Below are 23945 nucleotides of genomic sequence, written 5' to 3' on the forward strand. Positions count from 1 at the left end.
TACTGACCTTACATCTTTGTAACGTTAACTCCCTGTCCTCAATCTTAATTGGTCTGGCTATACTGCAACAACCTTCCTAGGAAGGCAGACTGTCCGAAACCTGACAACTGCCAAATTGTAGCACTGAGCTCAATTATCAGCCATAATTACCTGCTGGGGTTCTGATATGATGGAGCCCCATGCATTCTCTGTGAATTTCAAGCTGGTCAGTAAAATGCCATTCAATCAGTTCGTCAATCAGCTTAACAAATTCTTAACCGCCAGTTTTGCAGAAGCCATTTGCAGTTGACTTGGTGTCAACCACTAACAAAATACAAACCCAGCATGATGACTCTGGGGTTTCTTGCAACATCATTTCCATGACAATCTCCCCAGCCTTCAAGGCTGTCCACTACAGAACTGGAGAGTACCAGCCATTATTTCTAGTTATAAAATGGAAATGGTTGGATTATTACCAGGATGGGATGCTCCACCACAAATACTAACTGCAGCAAATCATAGCTTCATTGAAAATGAAAGTAGACATACATGAAAATAAATTTAGATCAGGTGGTCTACATATTGAACTTAGAATAGGCACCTTCTCTGGATTGTGTAAGCCTGAGGCAGCTGAATGAGTCTGGTGGGCTGTGGATATATCTCAGGGATGGGAGAAAGTGAGGACTGCAGATGCTGGAGATCAGAGCTTAAAAATGTGTTGCTGGAAACGCGCAGAAGATCAGGCATCAAAGGAGAAGGAGAATCGACGTTTCGGGCATAAGCCCTTCTCAGGTATCCCAGGCTGCTCGACAGTGAATTAAATTGGATTTCTAACTGGTTCCATTACCAGCACTGACCCTCACACAGGTCATAGGAGGGGTTGGCTTTTGAAGGGGCATGTTGCACTAAGAAACTTTAAAGAACTCTTGACCTTTGTGTTGGAAGCCTCCAACGGTCCCTTTGAAGAATGCTTGTTGAGCCATGTATTACCCAAGGCCTATTAATTCTTGGAGAAAGTGAGGACTGCTGATGCTCGAGAATAAGAGTCAAGAAAGTGTGATACTGGAAAAGCACAGCAGGTCAGGCAGCGTTCGAGGAGCAGGAGAGTCGACATTTCAGACATAAGCCCTCCATCAGGAATGAAGGACTTATACCCAAAACGTCGACTTGCCTGCACATCAGATGCTGCCTGGCTTGCTGTGATTTTCCACCACCACAGTCTATTAATTCTTGGAATCTGTTAACCTCCCTTTCTACTATGACAAATATCACAAAGGATTCTTGACTCTCAGTGCTGCTGCAACAATCTTATTCATTTGAACTTGCCTGGGGAATTGTCAGTCATAGAATCATAGAATTGCTACAGTGTGGAAACAGGCCATTTGACCCATCAAGTCCGCATCAACCCTCCAAAGAGCGTTCCACCCAGACCCACTCCCATAACCCTAAGAGTAATCCACCTATCTTGCGCCTCCTTGAATACAAAAACAGAAATTGCTGGAAATGCTCTGCAAGTCTGGCAGCATCTGTGAAGAGAAATCAGAGTTAATGTTTCAGATCCAGGTTGTGAAGAAGGGTCACCTGACCTGAAACGTTAACTCTGATTTCCCTTCACAGATGCTGCCAGACCTGGTCATCATTTCCAGTTTCTAATTGACAACATCTGCAGTTCTTTCAACTTTTGGAGCCTTAAATACTATAGGATAATTTGGCATGGCCCATCCACCTAACCTGCACATCTTTGGACTTTGGGAGGAATCCAGAGGAATCTGGAAGGAAATCCATACAGTCCCAGGGAGAACGTACAAACTCCAATACAGACAATCGCTTAAGGCTGGAATTGAACCTGGGCTCCTAGCACTGCAAGGCAGCAGTGCTAACCAAAGGACACCTTACTGCCAAATGGTATTGAGGACTCATGATGTTAGTTATTCATTGCAAAGTATTAAGTCTCTGCTCTTGACAGTATTTATTCCAATTTCACTCAGGCCCCTCGAAGCCACATGGTCAAATTCACTCTCAATGCCAAAAGTAGTCACTTTCACCTTACCTCTGGAACCCTCTGATTTCCTCGATACTTGGGGCAGGCCTGTAAATTTACACAAACTAAGCAGTGGAGTAGTTGTTAGAGAATAAATTTTACAACACTGTCAACAACACTTTTGTCATTTTGCTAATCACTGTGAATGGGTTGATGATAATTAACTATGTTGGATTTGTCCTGCATTTGGTGGGTAGGACATATTTGGATCATTTTTCATCAATGTTGCGGTTGTACTGGAACAGCTTGGCTAAGAGTACAAGTGGATTTGTAGCACAAATTGTCAGTACTACTGCCAACTTGAAGGAGGCACACAGCTTTGTTGTATCCAATGTGTTCAGTCATTTTCTGATATCATGTGGAAGAAATAGAATTGATTGAAAATTGGCTTCTGTAATAGTGAGAACCACTGGAAGAGACAGAGATAAATCATCTACTTCACACATCTGACTGAAGATGGTAACAAACGCTTCAGCCTTGCATTTCAAAATAATTGCTTGGTTCTACCATTGTTGAGGATAGGGATATGATGGAGCCTCCTCCTCTGTTTACTATTCAATTGATCACCAGTGTTCATGGTGAGTTGGAGCAGGTCTGCAAATCTTTGATCTGGCTTGTTATCTGTGGGAAACTTAACCCTGTCTATTGCACACTGCTTCTATTCATTCACATGCTTTGCAGATTCACCAGTTTGGAATCCCATTTTAGGTATGCATGGTGGTGCTTATTGTATGCTCTTCTCCCTTCTCACTGAAAGAGATTGGTCCAATGGCTTGCAGATGTAGATGGAGTGAGGGTATCCAAAGCCATGAGGCTACAGATTGTGGATGATTACAATTCTGCTGCTAATGATGGTACATAGTGCCATGGCCTTTATGGATATTGAATCTTCTACTGCTAAATGCATTCCGAATTGATCCAATTTAGTAGAATGGAAGTGACGCACAATGGAATGATTGGTCTCAGTGTGAAAATAGCCATTTTCTCTAAAAGAAACTGTGCAGTAGTCACTCAGATCAGTGTTAACAGATGCATGTATATTCTTCAGATTAATAATGATCAGGTTGAGTTGAAATTTTTTCCACTATTACTGGGTTTTTTTTAGATACTCAAGCCCAGTCCAGTAGCGATGCCCTGCAAGTCTCGGCCAGCACGATAAAAAATGATCATTCTTCATGGTGCTCATGGAATTTTCCATCCAGGGTACATTCTGCATCCTTACCATCCTCATTGCTGCTTCCAGGTCATGTTCAATATGAAGAGGTATTGATTGGTCAGATGACGAAGTTTAGTAAGTGATAATCAGAAGAGGGTGCCCTCTCTGTGCTTGACTTAATGCTATTTGAATTCATGGCATCTCGAGTCAATACTGGCCTTGATGAACATTACTTTGTCAGGTTGTTGCTTGACATATCATTGGGGCAACTTTTCCCATCTTGACAAAGTCTCCAGATGTTCACGAGGAGGACTTTAATGTACCTGTGCGTGCCTTTGTCATATCCAGGCCAAGGTCAATGCTGGGTAGTCTGTATAGTTTTTTGCTTTGATAACTTCACAACAATTTTGATGGAGCTAAGTGGTTTGCTGGTCTATTTCACAGGACAGTTAAAAGTCAACCATATTTGTCAAAGTCAATCAGAGTCAATGTGGCTGGTTTTAATTTTGTCAGCTAACAGTTAAGACAGTTAACAACTCCTGCTGCATCTGCATGCCAACTCTAGTCCAACCAGTCAGCATCCTTTTCTCATTCTGTACAAATTGTTTTTCATTTCTAAGTTGGTCTTCTCGCATTTCAGTCCTGATTAGTGTAAGATGAAATATTTCAACTTCCTATCACACATTGACTAGATCAGGTGAAAGTAGTAGGCTTGCTTCTGCAAAGACAGTAATAAACTCTTCACTCATAGTTAGAAGTTTATGAAACCGTTAGGACAACTCAATAGTTTCAGGGTCACCATTACTGATCCTGTCTTTTTATACTGGGTACATTTAATAATCTGAATTTAAATCTCCCAGCAGTTTGGAGGGGGTGAGGTGACGTGGGGAAATTAAGTTTGAACCCATATCAACAGGTCATTCGTGCAAATTTGTTTAAGAGTTTTATCAAATGACATAATAAACATTCTACCACTGTACCACTGTTTCATTTAGCCCAGGGATGCAGAGCTCAGGATTATTGTACTTCAGATAAAATGAGACATAATTGTACAGGGTCAGATTTGATCCATGATAGCACACTCTTTAAAATATCTTGTTTTAATATGTCACCCTATCAGAGTCATGCATTAAAGTTACCCCTCCACTGGCTCAAGTTCAAACATGAATGTATTAGTGAAACGATTGTCCTCACCACCAAGAATGTAAAGCTTAAGGGTAACTTTAATATTCCTTTCTTAAATGCTTAATGTTAGTATTAAAATGTTTACACTCTGCTTTATATATATTATAATCAATGTGCTTGTCGCATTGAAAATGGCTAGATATTTAATTGCTGCTTCATGAAGCAACAGTTTAGTATTTTAACATAATATCTTCACTTAGGATTAAAGGGATGGAATGGATATAAACCATTTGTTACCACCAGCACTTATAAAAGGCCTTTGATTAAGTCAATCATTTCAAAAATATTTTTAATGCTAGGTGTTGAACAATTACCTTTTGGTGGTTAGACCTGCCTCCTAGACACCATCTCCTCACATTCACTTCTTCAATTCAACCTTGGGCGTTAATTCAAATGTCCAATTCTAAATATATGAGCAAAATATTATAAATTCTGAGCAATTGATTTACAAACAGGTAATGCTGGAAATACTTAGCAGTTCAGGTGACGTCTGTAGATAGACAGAAACTCACTTAAAAGCTGCACTTTCTCAGCCTGTAAAGTCAGAGTTGGAAGTTGGATAGCCATGAAAACAGGCGAGAGACACATGTGGTGATGGCCCCAAAAATGGACATATTTCCCAGCCTGCCCCTGGGAAAGCTCTTCAGAAATGACACTGTATTGGGGGCCATCCCAACATGTCTCTCTCCTGTTTTCATGGCACTCAACTACCAACTGTGTCTAAGAGCCTACATAAGATTGTGTATATTTTCTAATCAACCTGATCAGAGATGTTAATGCACACCTCTAGAGTAGGTGGGATTTTAAAACTTGCCCCCGGCTCAGATATAGAACGTTTATATTGCACCATAAGAGCCCTATATAATGTTGAATACCTACATGTGTATTTTGTTTTAAATGCTAGCTACTCATTCGTTTTGATTTTAGATAAATGCTTGTGATAGTCTCTTATCCTGGCCTTTCAAATGTGAATCATGTTGTAATATTTTAAGATTTTTTCAAAATCTAGTTTTGTTTTTGAATAAGCAATTTCTGGAAATCTGGATCATAAACAAAAACATTATAAACTCTCAGCATCTTGGGTTCCTTCTGTGAAAAGAATATCATCAATGTTTCAAGTTTTGAAGTTTTGTTTAAAATATGCTCTTTTTGCAAGCGTTGTCTGTAAAGGTAAGGTGGTTCAGTGGTTACCACTGCTGCCTCGCAGTACCAGGGGCCCAGCTTCAATTCCCACCTCCAGCATTCTCCCTGTGTCTGTGTGGGTTTCTTCCCACCATCCAAAGATGTGAATTGGCCATGCTAGGTTGCCCATAGTCTTAGGTGCATTTGTCAGGGGTGAATATAGGGTCTGGGTGGGTTGGTTTGGACTGAAGGGTCCATTTCCATACTGTAGGGAATCTAAGCATTGCTGATTTTGTTGCAGTGACTTTGAATTGTTCCATTTGCTTGGCACAATTAATCTTCAATACAAGTGTAGTGTTAAATTCCACTTGGTATTTCTCATTTAATGTCAGGATTTTCACAAATTAAATTTAGTAAAGCTTTGTCATTTCACTGATCACATCTACTGCCAAGTTTTGCTTGTTATAACATACACAAATGATTTTACAAACACATGTATTTGGTCAATGTGTATTTCAGACTATTACTGACTGGGGAACAAGTGTGCGAAAGTGAGGACTACGGATGCAAGAGATGAGATCCGAGAGTGTGGTGCTGGAAAAGCACAGCCAGTCAGGCAGCATCCGAGGAGCAAAAGAGTCAATGTTTCAGGCTAAAGCCCTTCATCAGGAAGAAATGGGGAACAACTTTGTCAAAAGCATCTGAAATATAATAAACTAATCTTAGCAATACGTTCTCTGCTAATTCTGATAATAGTAGGTTGCGATACAGGAAAGTGAAGGACAACGTGCAGTACTAAAGTGATAAGATCGAGTATTGTGTCTTAACATTTTGCTGGAATTATATACAGAATTAAATTTAGATGGGACAATATTTCCTCGTGGAAAGATGGTTAGAGAACATCATAAATCACATGCTTCAACAAGAAAATGCCGCACAAAGACTGGTATGAAATCACAAGTATCTAATGTAGGATACATTAGTTGTCTGAATCAAGAAGTTGGCAGGGACAGTACAATTGACCTTGGTAATCCTAGCATATAGAAAGAAAAATAAGCCATAGTTTCTGCTTTTGATAGCTACCCAAGGACCTCGCGAAGAATGTGTGTGTGCAGTGAAGACTGAATTGGGCTCAGCTGTGATCTTACTCCATTATTGAAATGCCCGTCTTCAAGGCCTTCAACTTAAGTTCACACATAAAGAATGACCATGTGAACATTATGTCAAAGGGTGCTGACAGTTATGGAAATGTTGCCAATTTAAAAAAAAAGTTTGTAAGAGATATAGGGGGAAAAATACAATTAATAAAAACTTTGAAAGTTTAACTCATATTACAAAAAAATCCAGAGAGGTGTTACTACTGGAAATATCCTAACACATTATTTTACATTTATATCAACAACTTAGAGAATTGCAGTGACTTTCCCAATGCTGAATACAACTTTCATCAGATTGCAATGACATTGAATTATGTGATTTGCATAGCCTTCAAATGATATGAATTTTGATTAAAAGAAAAATATTTTGCACAATCTAGAAGAAATTCTGGATTTTATGTATAATGTATCTGTGCTGTCTTAAAACTTTTTGCTTATGTAAACTATGTTATTTAACTCCAAATGGATATGTATACTCAAAAATAATAATACGAATGGTTACTGATAAAAAGGAATAATGAGAAGGTACAAGCTGAACTTTAAAAGCTTCAAAACTTCAGTTAAAACATATTGTTCAGGCAGAGTGAGCCTTCTTTTCCCTTTACTTTCAAACATATCAGATGTGGCAGTGTGAAAGCTTAAAAACAATACCAGCACGAACAAGTTTCATTCTGATGAACACAAAATAACTGTGGCCATTTGCATTCCACCCAACAGATCTCTGGGTTCTGTTGCTAGCCACAGAGTTAGAATTGCTTTGAGGCACATTTTAGCAGCATCAGTCATTTTGAGAGAAAATGTTTCTTTCAGTTGAGGAAGTAGTGATTTATATTGAAGAGTTTTAAAAGTGTGTCAGCCAACTTAGAAAAGAATTGTCACTTCGGCCAAATCTGATTGTATTACAACTTTATATTGTTCTAAGTTTTATTTTGCAAATTAACTGTAAATGTAATAATTACGAATGAAGTAAACACAATGATATTGCTGATTTCTTTAAAATGTTTTCCCCAGCCAATTTCCTCAGTTCCCAGCATATCTTTCTAAAGGCATTGACTCGTTTTATGGATATTCTTTTTATATTTGGTACCTTAGTAAATTAGGCTGCTTTGCTTCAGAACTGTAAATAATAAGATATCAATGCAGGCAAATACAATTGCAATTAGAGTCATAGAGATGTACAGCATGGAAATAGACCCTTCAGTCCAACCCGTCCATGCCAACCAGAAATCCCAACCCAATCTAGTCCTACCTACCAGCACCCGGCCCATATCCCTCCAAACCATTCCTATTCATATACCCATCCAAATGCCTCTTAAATGTTGCAATTGTACCAGCCTCCATCACTTCCTCTGGCAGCTCATTCCATACACGCACCACCCTATGCGTGAAACATTTTCCCCCCGCGTCTCTTTTATATCTTTCCCCTCTCACCCTCAAACTATGCTCTCTAGTTCTGGGCTCCCCGGCCCCAGGAAAAAGACTTTGCCTATTTATCCTATCCATGCCCTTCATAATTTTGTAAACCTATATAAGGTCACCCTTCAGCCTCCGACACTCCAGGGAAAACAGCCCCAGCCTGTTCAGCCTCTCCCTACAGCTCAAATCCTCCAACCCTGGCAGAATCCTTGTAAATCTTTTCTGAACCCTTTCAAGTTTCACAACATCTTTCCGATAGGAAGGAGACCAGAATTGCACGCAATATTCCAACAGTGGCCTAACCAATGTGCTGTACAGCCGCAACATGACCTCCCAATTCCTGTACTCAATACTCTTACCAATAAAGGAAAGCATACCGAATGCCTTCTTCACTATCCTATCCACCTGCGACTCCACTTTCAAGGAGCTATGAACCTGCACTCCAAGGTCTCTTTGTTCAGCAACACTCCCTAGGACCTTACCATTAAGTGCATAAGTCCTGCTAAGATTTGCTTTCCCAAAATGCATCACCTCTCATTTATCTGAATTAAACTCCATCTGACACTTCTCAGCCCATTGACCCATCTGGTCCAGATCCTGTTGTAATTTGAGGTAGCCCTCTTCACTGTCCACTACACCTCCAATTTTGGTGTCATCTGCAAACTTACTAACTGTACCTCTTATGCTCACATCCAAATCATTTATGTAAATGACAAAAAGTAGAGGACCCAGCACCGATCCTTGTGGCACTCCACTGGTCACAGGCCTCCAGTCTGAAAAACAACCCTCCACCACCACCCTCTGTCTTCTACCTTTGAGCCAGTTCTGTATCCAAATGGTTAGTTCTCCCTGTATTCCCTGAGATCTAACCTTGCTAATCAGTCTCCCATGGGGAACCTTGTCAGACGCCTTACTGAAGTCCATATGAATCACATCTACTGCTCTGCCCTCATCAATCTTCTTTGTTACTTCTTCAAAAAACTCAATCAAGTTTGTGAGACATGATTTCCCATGCACAAAGCCATGCTGACTATCCGTAATCAGTCCTTGCCTTTCCAAATACATGTGCATCCTGTCCCTCAGGATTCCCTCCAACAACTGACCCAGGCTCACCGGTCTATAGTTCCCTGGCTTGTCTTTACCACCCTTCTTAAACAGTTGTATAGAACTCCATTAGAATAATTTGCTCAGCTAATGTGCCCCACATTAGGATGATATCCTTGTTCCAAAGGAAATCCAATTGTAACTAAAAGGAATACCTCTAATGAGAAGACTTAACCATGATAAGAAATTAATCCCTTGGTGTTGAGAATGTTAAGAGCAATAAGAGAGGTTATGCATATTAATCTGGAAAGTTGACATTGGAAAGTTTCATCTAACCAGAGAATCTAAAACCATGAGGTCTGGGCAATAATATTTCTTTTGACTCATGCAGGAACCAGTAGAAGGGAAAATTAGTTGTATATTTAAACAGCACTCAATCCACAACTGCTAACATCTTTGCTCAAAATGAAAACAATGCTCATATCTTTGAATTGGATTTGAGCCAATCAAAAGTTTCTTTTTACATTTTATTCATGAAGTATTGAAAATCACAGTGAATACCTCCACAAAGCTATTAAAGCAGAATCATTTCAGGTATACAAAAGAGAGAATTAAGGAGTTGATTTCTATTTTCCCAGACTCAATAGCTGACTCTGACAATGCATGACAGCCAGGTAATCAACTAATCAGTATCATAAGGGTGTACTTCCCTCCCAGAGGGGGTTTTGAGACATTGACCAGCAAAACCCACCAGCCAACCATCCAATAATCACTGCAGGAGCCCATTTTGAGCACTAAACATATTAACATCAAGCCAGCAGCCTGCCACTGGAAATTGATCACCCTGGGGGCAGCCTGCCAGCTCCACACTATTGTGCTATCAAATGGACCACTTGGCTTCCTTGCCAAAATAAAGTTGGTTCCTTGATGGGGTAACTGGAGTGACAACAGCATAGGCTAGTTTTGAGCTACTCTTACTGCTCCTAATCTTAGAAAAATGAGGTATACCTTATCTTTCTAGGCCTTGTCAGTCTTCAGAAGATACTGACTGGAGTTTTTTTTTCAAAATCAAGAAAGTGTAGTCTCCAACTTTAATTTCTCACATGGAGGTCTAAGATAATGTTTCTTTTCAGTCTTTACTGCCTCCTTCAATATTAAAGCTTGTCAATCAAATCTTGCTTGTTGCCTAATCAGTACTTCCAAATTCATCTCAACTCTTTTTTTATCATTTTCAAATTTGCTTATACCATATATAAGCATGGTATAGTAGTTACACCATATACCATGGTCTTCATCCTGGTTTATCAGCTTATGAAAAAGAACTTAGGACTTGGGAAATGTAACTAATAAAGTCTCATTTGTTTTGTGAAAACCTGAATAGACAGACAGAATTTGAATATTAACTTTGACAATGGCATGAAACAGTCAGCAGCAGATCAGCAACTATAAAGTTAAGTATGATTCGGAGGTGCTGGTGTTGGATTGGGGTGGACAACATCAGGTTATAGTCCAACAGGTTTATTTTGAAGCACTAGCTTTCAAAGCGCTACTCCTTCATCAGGACAAATTAAGTAGACAATGAATTCGCTACTATCCATTTTGCTCCAGTATTAAAGTTTTCTTCCAGTTCCAAAGATTTTGGGCCTTGATAACATCTGATCATCTGTTTTGAAAATTGTTTGATTTGGTTAAAAAAAAACTATTTTAGATAACCCTCAGTTCTTATAACAATTCTGCTGCAGAGCTATTCACAATATGGTAATGTTAATATGGTAATATGTTAATATATTTTTGTTTCCTTTCTGGAGCCTTAATTCATTCCCATCCCACAGTAAACATGTTAAAAAAAATCTATTTTCCTTCTCACCACTAAGGGATCTTTAAAAATGAGTTGTCTGGGGTCAACAGTTCTTAGTGAATCACAATCTACAGCAAGAAACTGATCAGCACGCCACAAACTCAGGTGACTGCTATTTTAATTCAGAGAGACCATAAAATGAGTGGTTGGAAACTAAAACTTTACAATAATGCAAATTTTGTGAGGACATACTGCAGGGTTGGGTAGCATTGTAGAACAGAGAGGCATTGGGGTTTAGGTACATAATTCTTTGAAATTTGTGACATAAGTAGACATGGTGCATAAGAAGATACTTAACATGCTTGCCTTCATTGCTCAGATATTTGAGTATTGGGTGCTGGAATGTCATGTTGAGATTGTTCAGGACATTGGTGAGACATTTTCTGGAGTACTGTGTACAGTTCTGATTTCCTTGCTGTAGAAAGGATATTATTAAAGCTGCGAGGGTTCAGAAAAGACTTACCAGGCTATTGCTGGAATGGTGGGTTTGAGTTCTAAAAGTAGGCTGGATTAGGCTGGAATTTTTTTCACTGGTGCATAGGACGTTGTGGTTTATAAAATCATGAAGGGCAAAGATAAGATGAATAGCAAATGTCTTTTCCCTAGGTGGGGGAGTTCAAAACTAGAAGACATATTTTTCAGGTAAGAGGAGAAAAAATTTAAAAGGACATAATAGGCAACTTTTTTTAACATAGAGATTGCTTAGTGTCTAGAATGAACTGCCATAGGAAGTGGCGGTTGCAACTTTGAAAAGACATTTGGATAAGTACATGAATGGGAAAAGGTTGGAGGGCTATGGACCAGTGAGACTAGTTTAACTTGGATTTATGGTCAGAGTGGACTAGTTAGACCAAAGGGTCTGTTTCCATGCTGTATGAGTCCATGACTCTATTTGGGTGACAGGCAATGGAGCAGAGTAATGCAGCTTTCCAAGCCACTTGGGACAGCATGGTGGCACAGTGGTTAGCACTGATGCCTCACAGTGCCAGGAACCTGGTTTCAATTCCAGCCTTGGTCTGTGTGGAGTTTGTACGGTCTCCCTCTGTCCGTGTGGGTTTTCTCCAGGTACTCCAATTTACTTCTACAGTCCAATGATATGCAAGTCAGATGGATTGGCCATGCTGAATTGCCCATAGTGTCCGGGAATGTGTAGGTTAGGTGGATTAACCATGGGAAATGCAGGGTTGCAAGGATAGGGTAGAGGGATAAATCTAGATGAGATGCTGTTCAGAAAATGAATGTGGACTGGTTGGGCCAAGTGGGCTGTTGCCACATTGTAGGAATTCTATGACCTCGTCTGCGGCTGACACAGAGAGGAATTAACCCTCCAGAATTATTATCCATCATTTTCATAATTTAAGCATTACCAATAAATAACTAAAAACTCTAAATGGTCATTTTCCAAGTTTAAATAAAACTGATTTGCATCCATTACAAGGGTTTATAATTAACTTGGCCATTTATTTTTTTAAAATTTTTTTTAGATATATAGTCTATATAAAGTGTATAGATATGGATGTAGAGAGTACAGAATCAAAATCAAAGAGTATTCACAAATTAGTGTTAATGCATGTATAACACGTTTAAAGGTAATATTGATAATGTATGCATTATAAATGAGCCACTATATACCTTGCACCACTACATTGCCCCTTAACGTTCATAATTGTCATTTTAGCTTTTTTTATCTCCACAGCTGAGATTCTTCGAAATATTCCGGAGATGGCACTTAAATTACATTTGCAGTTAAGAGTAAGGTTTCTGTAATCATGTATAATGCTCGTCACTCGGGTAACTAGTTGTCTCGATTTCAACAGTCAAGAGCCATGGAACAGCGATAGAAAGTCTACAGAATGATTCGCTTGTCAGATACAGATAAAGGAACGGAAGATCACGACTAACCCAAACACCAGGAATCGAGTTAAACAGAAAAACGAGATTGTTGATTCCTTGATTTAATAAAAACGTGGTTCAGGAAAGACCTTGTGATCATTTGGAGTTCGGCTTCCCCTGTTGGGAACCGTATCCACGAAGGCCACGTGGAGAATTGCAATCACTCACCGACACTTTCTGAACATGCGCTTCCTAAGGAGCAAGCTTCTAACTGAGAGTCCATACATTTGCGCCCCATACGCAGTAAAGTGAGTGTAACATGAATCGATCATGTGTGAATATTAATTGTTGCCTTCTACTTATATGAAATGTATTTGTTTGCTACGACCATTGGTATCAAAACATGCAAAATAAATGATTTAATACCTGGATAAATTCCTGTCGTTGCTTTGGGCAATAGCTGTCTGAAAGGAATATCATACAAAGTTTTTTTTTGGCAATCAAACGTCATTTACATGGTATAATTTCGAGACGCCTGGAGTACCTGGAAGGGTACATTTTTCATTCTTCATCGAAGCAGACGACACCTTTCCCAATCGCCTTGACTGTGGGCAAATCTATCCTTCAGTGTCCAGCTATGGATAGTAAAGTTTGCCCACAGGCAGAAAAGTAACGTTTAATTGATGCAATTAATAACTGAAATCTCGACATGAAAACATCCTGAAGTACAGCAGGTTTATTGTCCTAACACTTTTTCCGACCTTTACCTACTGTCATTAAACAAAATCTCCCAGGAGCAAATGTATGCTCGTACCATGGTGTAGCTTTACTGAATGACAGAGAAAACCATTTCGTTTCGGAAGCAAGGTTTATTATGTGTTCGTTTGTTTCTTGAAGACAAATTGGTTTTCATTCAAACAACCAGTAGGTGGACAGACCTAGCAACAAAATCTGTCTGAAAAGTGAAGCAGCATCACATTGAAACTGAATAAAATACAACAAAATCACAAGGTACTCAACTTTTTTTTCTTAAAATGAGACCACAACTGGACAATAAACAAGTTCTACCCATCACCTTTACAATGTGTCTAGTGAACGGAAATCAGATAGTGGACTATCTAGCGTCAAGCATTTTCAACCCACTCACAGAGGTATGGAATCATAGATAAATACCCCGCTACTGGCTCACCATATTTACAATCCCATTAAATTAACATTAAATAAATATATACAAACATGGACAATGACAACCCGCCCTCCCCCTCCAAGCTGATTTCCATTGGAGATCCAGCAGAATTGATGTTCCAAGTTATATCACTGTTTGAAAATTGTAATTAAAAAAGACAGGTTATCTAGACATCAGAGTCAAAACATTTTTCTAGCATGTGACAAGGATGGGAACGGTCCAAACTACGTAATCTAATCATATATGTTTTTGGCACATTGTGTGAATGAATTCAAACCACATTTCTGTCAACATAGGATCCCAGCAAAGGAATAAACATTTTTTTTATGAAGAACTGTGCATTTTTCCCGAAATCAGCGTCAAAAGCTTACATGAAGTAGAATAAGGGGTTCTCTAGTAGGATAATTGAAAAATTATGAAGTTTGGATCAAACTTGAATTTTTACATATTCTGCAGATGAGGAATTTGTCATATTCAGTATCAAATGGTGTCATTGGGGGGGGTTGAGGGACAAATGTTCATTTGAAAGGTATGGCAAACAAGAATATTCAGATCTCAACTCGATATTGAATTAATTCTTTCTGGAACACTTACACCTGATTTACCCAACTATTAATCATCAAATGTTTGATACATGTTAGCTGATACAGAAGATTATTGAAATTAAGATAACCTGCCCATGTTGCCAGTGGACTATTGGTTGGCTACGAGGAACTTGGGACTGACGATGAGACGGTTCGAAATCAGTAGGGGGTGAAATATTCCTTCCAGCAATTCAACGATGAAAGGAAAATCATGCTCTTCAATCGATACTTGAATCTGAACTAATTGGCAATGGCACTTTTAAACGTTTTTGCTCATCGTTCGTTCTACAAAGGGAAGAGATACGCTAAACACCACCATGAATAAATGCTTTCCATTCATTTAAATTATTTTCTAGTTAGAGCCAGTATTTTCACATCTAGCTACACGATCAACGTGACCCGAGTTTTAAGCTAACTTTTGGCCAACTTGTAACATTTCTCCATTGTCAATGTCTCACTACTCTTCCATTGCACATAGGATAGCATGGATCTCTGAAAGGTCCGACCGGCGGGAGAGGGAAAGCGAGATGAGGTTTTAGTCTATACAGAGGCACCATGGGCAAACTAGCCCCTTCTGTGCTGTCAACCCTGTGCCTGCGTACAGAACGAGAACAAAATTGGCCTCAGTAAGCTAAATCCCAGCTCCTTTGGCAAGTTTGACCCCTTGCTTGCAGCTTTTTGTTTCTTAAGATGGGAGCATTCATCCCACTGTCTTTCTGGATCATTTGTAGGGCGTGTTATGACACAGGTTCTAGAGCAGATGAGACTTGAAACCAGGCCTTCTGGCTCAGACACAGGTTCACTAGGGCGGTGCTACAATTGCCTTCTAGTCTGACCGTAGTTAGCTTTCATCTTATTTGGCTTTAACTATGAGGTTAAACAAGTCTACGTGTGCCTTTTGAACTGCAGTGACCCTGGAATCCCAGGAATCTGCAGTCACCAAATCCAATGCACAAATTGCTCCTTGGGCAGCAGTTCCTCACCTGTTCAGAGAAAAGGGATGGGGGAGGTGCAATGAAAAACTAAACTGCTCCCTGCTCATTCAACAGTATTGCAGGTTACTTTTCGCGAGACTCAATCCTGGAACTTTGACAGAATGGAAGCGGGTCGTGCTTTAACAAAAGCAGTGCTAGCTTCCCCTTAGGAACAATTCTGCCTGGTTAAACACTGAGTTTATCTGTTCGAAATACCAACATTGTATCTTTTTAGAGTAAAACAGGAAGATATCATAATCATAGGGAATGGACCTCGGTTTAAGCTGCATGAAAATCCGCAATACATTTAATGGCAAGCGGAATGGAATAAAGAAGGAGGGAGGTTTTACTGCAGCAATATAGGACCTGGGGGAGACAAGTCTGGAGTGTGGAGAACAGTTTTTTTTAAACAGTTTGAAGAGAAAGATCTAAATACTTTAGACACAGTCAAAAGAAGGTTCACTGACTCATTCCTGGGGTGTAGAGATTATTGTATGGAGTGAGGTTGAACAAGTTGGACGCTTATGCATTGGCTTATGAGAAGTGATCTTACTGAAACACAAAAGATCTTGAGATGTTGGATACAAGATGAATGGTTCTTCTTGTGGTGGGGTCAAAGCTAAGGGACACACGTCAAGCATAAGATGTTTTGCTTTTGAGACAGATGCGGATTTTTCCCCTCTTAGGGCGGGGGGGGGGGGGGGAGCTGTTCGTCTGTAGAATTATTTTCCACAAAAGGCAGTGAATGTTGAATCATTGTAGTTATTCAAGGCTGAATTAGTTAGGAGTTCGTTAGAAGGGTTACGGGTGCTGACGGGGAAGTAGAGGTAAGGCCACAATCAGATCAACCATGATCTAAGACGGCTCCTGCTCCTACGTCCTATGGTTCTATGTTCCTAGGAGCGTACATCTTATTGTTTGGACAAGGAGTCAACTTTAAGTAATCCACTTATCCTCATGATTTGGAATTGATCACCGCTTATCTTTTTTTTATCAGTGACAGTCAGAGCCTTGAGTCAGTGATAATAAAACAATTAGCAGACAAAATAAATTAATCCTGTTCTTTTTTCATCAGTACAGAATTCTAAAGAAAATGCAACAAAATGCAATGAGTCTTTCCCATAGATTTCTTTCCCTTGTAATATCCCAGGGATCCTGATCTTATTTAAGTGTCGTTTTAACTCAGAATGTTTTTTAAGAAGTTTAAGTCAGCAAGATTACTATGAATTCGCCAAGAAAGCACTACCGTTGCTTTTTTCATGTAAGTGCCTAAGTAACAAACCAATTAAACATTCCTTTCACACCCGTGTTCTCCCAGGATTTCAACATTCCTGCTATGTATCTGATGAGTTTAACCAGTTTGGGCCTTGGGTTTGTTTATATCCCCACAGGGGATAACACTCCGCCACATACCACCTGTGGACTCAAGGAGCAGCACAGGTTCGGCTTGTGGTAACTCTTCCATTGACATGCATAGCCTGGGGCAAAGAGTGAAAATCAAGGAATATACGTGAAAAGGAAACTCATTCTCAAAGGAGCATTGACTTTGTAGAATGCCAAGCGTTTGATCTTATATTTGCTTTTAAAAATCATTTAGTAGAGTAATATGCCTATGCATATCGTTAAAAAGGAATATTGATCGATGGCCAACCATTCAGATACAGCAATGTGAAAAATGGCTGCACATTATAGTATGATGACATTCATGATATGCATTTCAACAACGATGAAAACAGAATAGATCAGAGCTGTTTGCAATAGTTGCGACATGTAAATATGTTTGAAATTGCTGAATATTACAGTAATGCATTGCTTCCAAATAGATAATTAATGTATCTGGTTGTTCTCAAAAATATGTCTAAGTGCAGGTAGTGGAGCATTCATTCTCGGAACCTCTGAGATTAAAGAGGAATAATCAGATTCCCTACAACGTTTATCGTTTACCTTTCGTGTGGGAAATTTGTTTTGTGTCGCCCTCAACTTCCTCGCCTTCTCTAGCAACGTTGTTATTGAACTTGTTTCAACATTGCATACAGGCGAGATATGTGGACAGCGCGGTTCCACTGACCAAAAAATATGGGAAGCAATTTGAAAAATCTACTTTACATTCATGACTGTTAAACGTTTCACAGTCATGCGGACATAACTTGCTATTTTTTTTTCCAGAAAATGCAGACAACATGGTTAAGAAATAAGAACTTTGCTATTTTTAGAGTAACCTCTGTCTTTTGGTTTGAGAGACACCCAGGACATCCAGACAGCCCAAGAATCTGCATGTTTTTCTCAATCCAGTCTACTGACCCGTGGCTATTGACCCGCGTGAACCAATTCTCTCTTTCAAACATAGCCTTTTTTATCAAGTGTGTATGCTAGCAATTTAATGAAATAATGCGCTGGGGTATTTCTTAAATAAGTGTATTAACAATTGACTCCAATCGTGATGGATGCAGTTCTGAACATTTGTATGTAAACAAAGAGTCGATCTCGACATGTATTTTTGGCGATATTCTGAAAAGACGTTACTTTCGGACGAACACATGAATTTTCTTCCTAACTAACCAAATCAAGCTGCTCTGATACAGCTCATGTGCTTTCTGCGTGCCTTTAGCTCGTGTTTGTATTAAAATCTACCATCTACATATAAATTGCTATCAGTTCTCGAGGGGTTGACTGGGTCAACTCGTTGCGTTCGGACAGTGCCTTCAGTGTCCATTCATGTTCATATTGACCAAACTGCGCATCAGCTGAGGTCAAAAGTGCTTTGGGGGAGAGACGTTGCTTTGAGCTGAGGGAGGTTGCACGATAGCTGTGTCCTTCGAGGGATCAGGGGGAGGTCTTTTAAAAAAAATCACCAAAACAGATTGATCAAAATGCTAATAGCTTCTTAAGGGGGGTATCGTGTCGTACTGCGTATTTAAGTAGATGCTGCTAAATTCAGAACAATTATTGAAAGGAAGACCAGTTACATTTAATGATGTGTCGGAATGTACCAAGTTTTAAATAGACTACGCCATGCAGGGGGAGCACTGCCCGTTTCTATAATGCGATGTTCCTCTCTCATTAATCTCTGTTGGATTTCAGCGCGTCTCTTTGAAGTGAACTCACCTTCTGTCTGTACTCATTCTGCTTTGTGTAGTTATTTTTGCAGTGCTGGTGTTCACCTTGAACTTGATCTGACAACTGCAATGGAGGGTGAATAATTATCTAGTTAGAGCTCCGTTTAGATTCATGTCGACTGGAAGGTTATGGACAGTCACACTACTGCCTGTATTGTTATGCTTGGGGTTAGATTCAGCAGATACATGTCATTATTGTCACCATATGTTAAATTTTGTGTGCGAACCATCAAACCTTGGGTAATAAATCGTTAAAGACACTACATTGAACGTGCGCATCCAAATAGAGGGGGTAAAAAAAAAGCTATTAAGTGTTTCTGTTACCTGATCATCATTTTCTTTTGCTGGAATGTTTCCATCCTCATAACATGCAGAACTGTGCACAGAAATCGGACCTGAAATGAACGTGGGACCAGAGGATTTTGATAATATATCTATAAAAATCAATTTGCAGTCACACAAGTAGATCTTGGAATCACCTGCCATTCTGACATAAAATGGAAGTCAAAATGTTTGCAAAATTGGAAAAATACCAAGAAAAAACGTCTTGATGCCTTGCATCCAGGTCCATATTGATTGCAAACAGTTGACCCAGTGTTGCTCCGTTATATGTGCGTTGTTGTCTTTTCCAAGTCAATAGAAGATTTTTTTATATAAAGCTACAGAAAATAAAAAGTTTGGAGGAATGTTTTTCATTTCCTGTTCTTTTCCTCCTTGTCTCCAGTTTTGGTGCCTGCCTCCCCACCAGATGTGTGTCTATTTGGGTTGTTGTTTAGGAACATCTTGTCCAGTCCCTTTAATGCTTCCGTCAGGTAGTTCTGGACAGCTGTGAGAGCGGCACAAATGGCGGGAGAGCCAAAACCATGCGTAATGAGGCTAAAGTGAGTCAAACAGCTCTGGATGCCTGGGTCTAGGATCGGGTTGGGCCTGGTGTTCCCCAGTGGAGACCTATCCTGTGCCAGCAGATCTGTAAATTCTTTGCAAAGTTGCCTGCGGGTTAAGAAAACAAGACAAAGAATGTTGCCGTCAGATAACACAAATCAGATGTATGCAATGGCACTGCTATGGAAATTGGTTCAACTGCAATCCCCACCCCCCGCCCATCAACCCGCATATCAGGGTTAACTTAAGGCTGCCTGTATGGCATTGGCTTGAAATGTATGCGCATTTCTACAATAGCCTACAACTGCAATAGTCAAATAATTCGGGATGTTTTTAATGGAATCTCATATGTTCTCGATTCTTATAATGAATCACGGATGTGAATCTTTCTTTAATTTACTGGCGAATGAATGTAGTAATGCAAAGCTAAATATAGATTAATCTCATTGGGAATTAATCCTGCTAAAAGCAGGACAAGTTCATACAGGTGAAAGAGTTAAGGTTAGGTTACACGTTTACTGGGGCCATTTTCAACCAGTAACACGTATCAATATTACCAGCATAATTTGGTCCTTGATTTAAAAAAAAACTTGCACCTCAGAAGTATGCGAAATCAGAAATTATTACACATGAACAACGCGAGGAAAACATTGGAAACAAATTCAAGCAGAGCATTTTGCAATAAAACCACGGAGAAATTAAATCCCCGGGGAAGTTAATATTGAAAGAGGTAGATCATAGAGACTTGCTATTGCATTTGTAAATCCGACAATCTTGAGTAGTGTTCATTCCAAGAAGGTTGTATCTTTTAAAATTATATTTGATGGTTAGTGTAGAATTATTCTGGAGGTGAAAGGTTAACTGGTGCAGGCGGAAATATCGAGTGATCAGCCATAATGTCAGCGAATGGCGGAGCAGACTCGAAGGGCCGAGTGGCCTACTCTTGCACCAACTTGCACATGATGTCCGCAGGCTGCTTTCTCACTTTTAGTGCCTCTGGTGAATTCAGCCAAACTGAAGGGGGAGAAAAAGGATTTGCTCTGATAGATTGTCAGGATGTCTCGAATCCCGTTCAGCCACGAAACTGTCAGGAACCCCCCGAAAATTTATGAAAGTTTCATCGACTTCTTGCAAAAGTTGCAACAGACCAGGAGAGACGCTTCCTTCACTTTTGGCCCAGAGGGATTCCACACCATGCCCGCCCTCCATTTGTGCAAAAGAAATTTAAACTCTGCTTCTAATTTGGCTGTGTAGTTCCGACTTGACTGTGATGCTGTGATACGGTATAAATTTCACCTAGCAGGAATAGTTGCTCAAAAGTATCTACAAGAGGTACCACCATAAGACCTGCACTGAACATTGCATGAAGTGTTTGGGTTAAACCTGATTATGAAAGAATTCTGGATCGATAGATCTCTTCGGCTTTTCTTTTCCCTAACCTACCTGGATAGTTGTTGGAGACATCCAGGATGCGTTTGTCTCCAAAAATTTAAATTCCATGCATGGTCAAGATTATTCCAATCTGCTCAGGGGGAGGCAATTGCAGTCCCAAACTGAAAGTACGAACTAGTTCCTGTATGGCTGGAATTTATACTACAGCCATCGTTTTCAGACTGGCAGCTACTGTATAATTGCAACATAATGCTGCTGCACCTGACCTGGAAATAATTAATATTTATATTGAGCGTTGAAATGGAAATTTGTTCCCATTTCCCAGCATTAGCCTCCATCAACTTGATGCACACATTGATTTCACTGGATCACTTTTTGAAGAAAATATTTGAATTGTGAAATTTAACAATGAACAAAAATGAAATCTCAGAATATTGAGAAGTGGGTGAATTGCATTGTCTAACACTCTGCTGCCAAGCGGATTACCGATTTCCTGAGTACTATTGTTTTTCGAATGATGAATATGGTGTCTACACTTATATTTAGACCATTTTATTGTCTACAAATTTACTGAATGGAGTTCCGTGCCAATGTTCAGCATGCAGCGTAGAGTGCATTATTGTTTTCTTTTCAAAGGTCATGTTTCCTTTGTGAAATATAAAGTAATATCAGCAATCACAGAAAACACAAAACAGGATAGTAATTTCATCCAAGAGGGTTCGTATAATGCAAACACTAGAGAGAAAAGTCTGAAAATTATGAGCACGATAATTTCTAACCTAAATGAGATATCGTGTAATCACTTCCACTGAATTGATGATTGAAATCGACTTGATAGAACAACGTAGACACGGTCACCAAAAAAAACAGAAATTGCAGGAGAAACTCGGCAAGACTGGCAGTATGTGTGGAGGGAAAGCAGAGTTAACGTTTCAAGTCTGTGCCCCGGGTACAGAACCCATTCTAAAGATGGGTCACTGGACTCGAAACATTTGCTTTCTTTCCACAGATGCCGCCAGACCTGCCGAGTTTCTCAAATACTTTCTGTTTTTGTTTCAGATCTTCAGCATCCGCAATTCGTTTTTTTAAATTTTATTGTACACTCAGTGATATTCCTAAGAATATTTCAGATCTATTTAGTTTCCCTAGATCAGATGCTATTGTTAATATGAACGTTGAAGGCTCTGTATTTGTCGGATGCTAGATATATCCATACTGCAAAATTGTGGTGTACTCAAAGCTTCAATGAATGATTATCAACATTTAATTTCTGTGAAATAAAACAGTCACTGTCTTATATAGAGGAATAGTGTATGTGATTTTTAAATGGAAGCATGTATGTTCAAAGCCTTTTAGTAACCCATGAAATTATGCTTATCTAAAGGATGCGTTTAATAAAGACTCAGATAATATAAATCCATGTGTTGAGAAAAAATGATGTAACTCGAAGCCAAAAATATCTGTCATCATTCCTATCAATATCATTAATACTGAGAATTGTTGTGCAGTGAGTCTTAATCTTTTCTAAACTGAGCCAAAAATAATTGCATTGCAGATCAGTCTCAATAATGAAGCGATCAAATTTAGCTTTGTACATCTTCTTACTTTGAACATCCCCAACACGAGCAGACCTGAATCTTTCTCTCTTGAAAGCTCTTAAAAAACGTGGTATTGGAGAGGGCGTTAGTGAGGTCATGCAGTTTAAGCTAACCGAAGTGTATTCGTGTTACGCACAGAGGCTGGGGAATCCCGGTCATTTTCTCAGTAAGGAAGTACTCAATTAGTCAGACAATATGTTTCAAAAATGCATTTTTAAAATGTTCTGTGGTGTTCCCCAAATCTATTGTTTACCCCCTCCCCTCTCCCCATTTCGTTTGCCATGTGTGTGGTAATACATATAAGAAGCTCATAGGAAATTGCTATGGGAACAGTCTAAACGCCTGCCTACATCGTCCTTGTATTTTTTTTTTAACTATGTAAAGTAGGAAACGTCCACCGTGAAGGATTAATGGCAGGGAAGCCAGGCGCTTCTAGTCTTCAAAGAAAAAAAGAATCGCCTGCAAGCAATTAAACTTCTGAGATTATAATATCTTCTGACCCGGCGGAAAGGAACAATTAAATTCAAATCACGTCTAGCGAACATCTGGACAAATTTGAGCAAATGATTTTTTTCAGGTTTTTTTTAATCATTGGTGGGAATCAGAGGGACTTTCCTCAATAATGGACATGCATAGACAGAATCAAATATTAAAGACATTATTGCGGATCTGATTGAAACTGTAAGAGCTCATTCGAAGTTTTGAAGGAATTTTTACTTAAATGCTTGCTGAAAACTAAATTATTAACTCCAGAATGCTGCTTAAATTAAAGCGTGTCTTCACTATATGTATCTGGTGTTTTTTTTTCAATCATTGCTTCATTGAAGGAAACGATTTTCTAAAGATTTTGTGGACTTATAGTTAGGGAGTTTTTAAATGACATAAACGCAGCCCCCATTTTATGTGCTGTGCTCTGTCTCCTGTTGATACATGTTGATACATTGTTCAAAATTACCTAAAATCAGAGTGTTTGAACCTTTTTAGTCGGCGAAGGCTGCTTTGATACAGCACCAGACATGACACCTATTTTCAAATATCGTATTTTGTTCATGCTTCATTGCACATCATCTGCAAGATTAACTGTTAGTGTTTGTTCCTTCAGGTCAGGTAGGAGTAGGTGAATAACTCACTTCGTGGCCAGGATCATATTCTTCCTGGAGTGCAGCTCGCTGGGATCTGTGTGCTGTCTGTTCAGGTAGTCGGCTGCCGCTTTGGCCGGAAATTCGGTTTCACAGATGTACCCAAAATCCCGGGCTAAATGTACGGCTTCGCCTGCAAGCCAAAGCAACATTACCTCATTATTTTTTTAAAAATATAGATATATCAGTATTATGTCCGCGAAGTTTCTGCTGTATCCTGTGCCTGAATACGTATCAGAAGTGATAGCATAAAGGAAAAAAGGAGCGCATCAGAAACATATTT

The 23945-nt window shown here is 39.4% G+C and overlaps 1 protein-coding gene across 3 annotated transcripts in view; it reads right to left on the bottom strand.

Annotated features, from left to right (window-relative positions):
- Positions 1-13640: 13640 nt before the first annotated feature.
- The window catches only part of tfap2b (transcription factor AP-2 beta), a 46632-nt gene continuing 36327 nt past the window's right edge, over positions 13641-23945 (bottom strand). For all 3 annotated transcript variants that reach the window (XM_072554507.1, XM_072554518.1, XM_072554512.1), the window contains exons 6-7: positions 23654-23795; positions 13641-19641 (exon numbers count right to left, since the gene is read on the bottom strand). In XM_072554507.1, the coding sequence (XP_072410608.1) occupies positions 19344-19641; positions 23654-23795 (440 nt within the window). In that variant the 3' untranslated portion in view covers positions 13641-19343. The remainder of the gene's footprint in view (positions 19642-23653; positions 23796-23945) is intronic.

Source organism: Chiloscyllium punctatum, chromosome 3 (assembly GCF_047496795.1).
Source record: "Chiloscyllium punctatum isolate Juve2018m chromosome 3, sChiPun1.3, whole genome shotgun sequence".
NCBI classification, from domain to species: domain Eukaryota; kingdom Metazoa; phylum Chordata; class Chondrichthyes; order Orectolobiformes; family Hemiscylliidae; genus Chiloscyllium; species Chiloscyllium punctatum.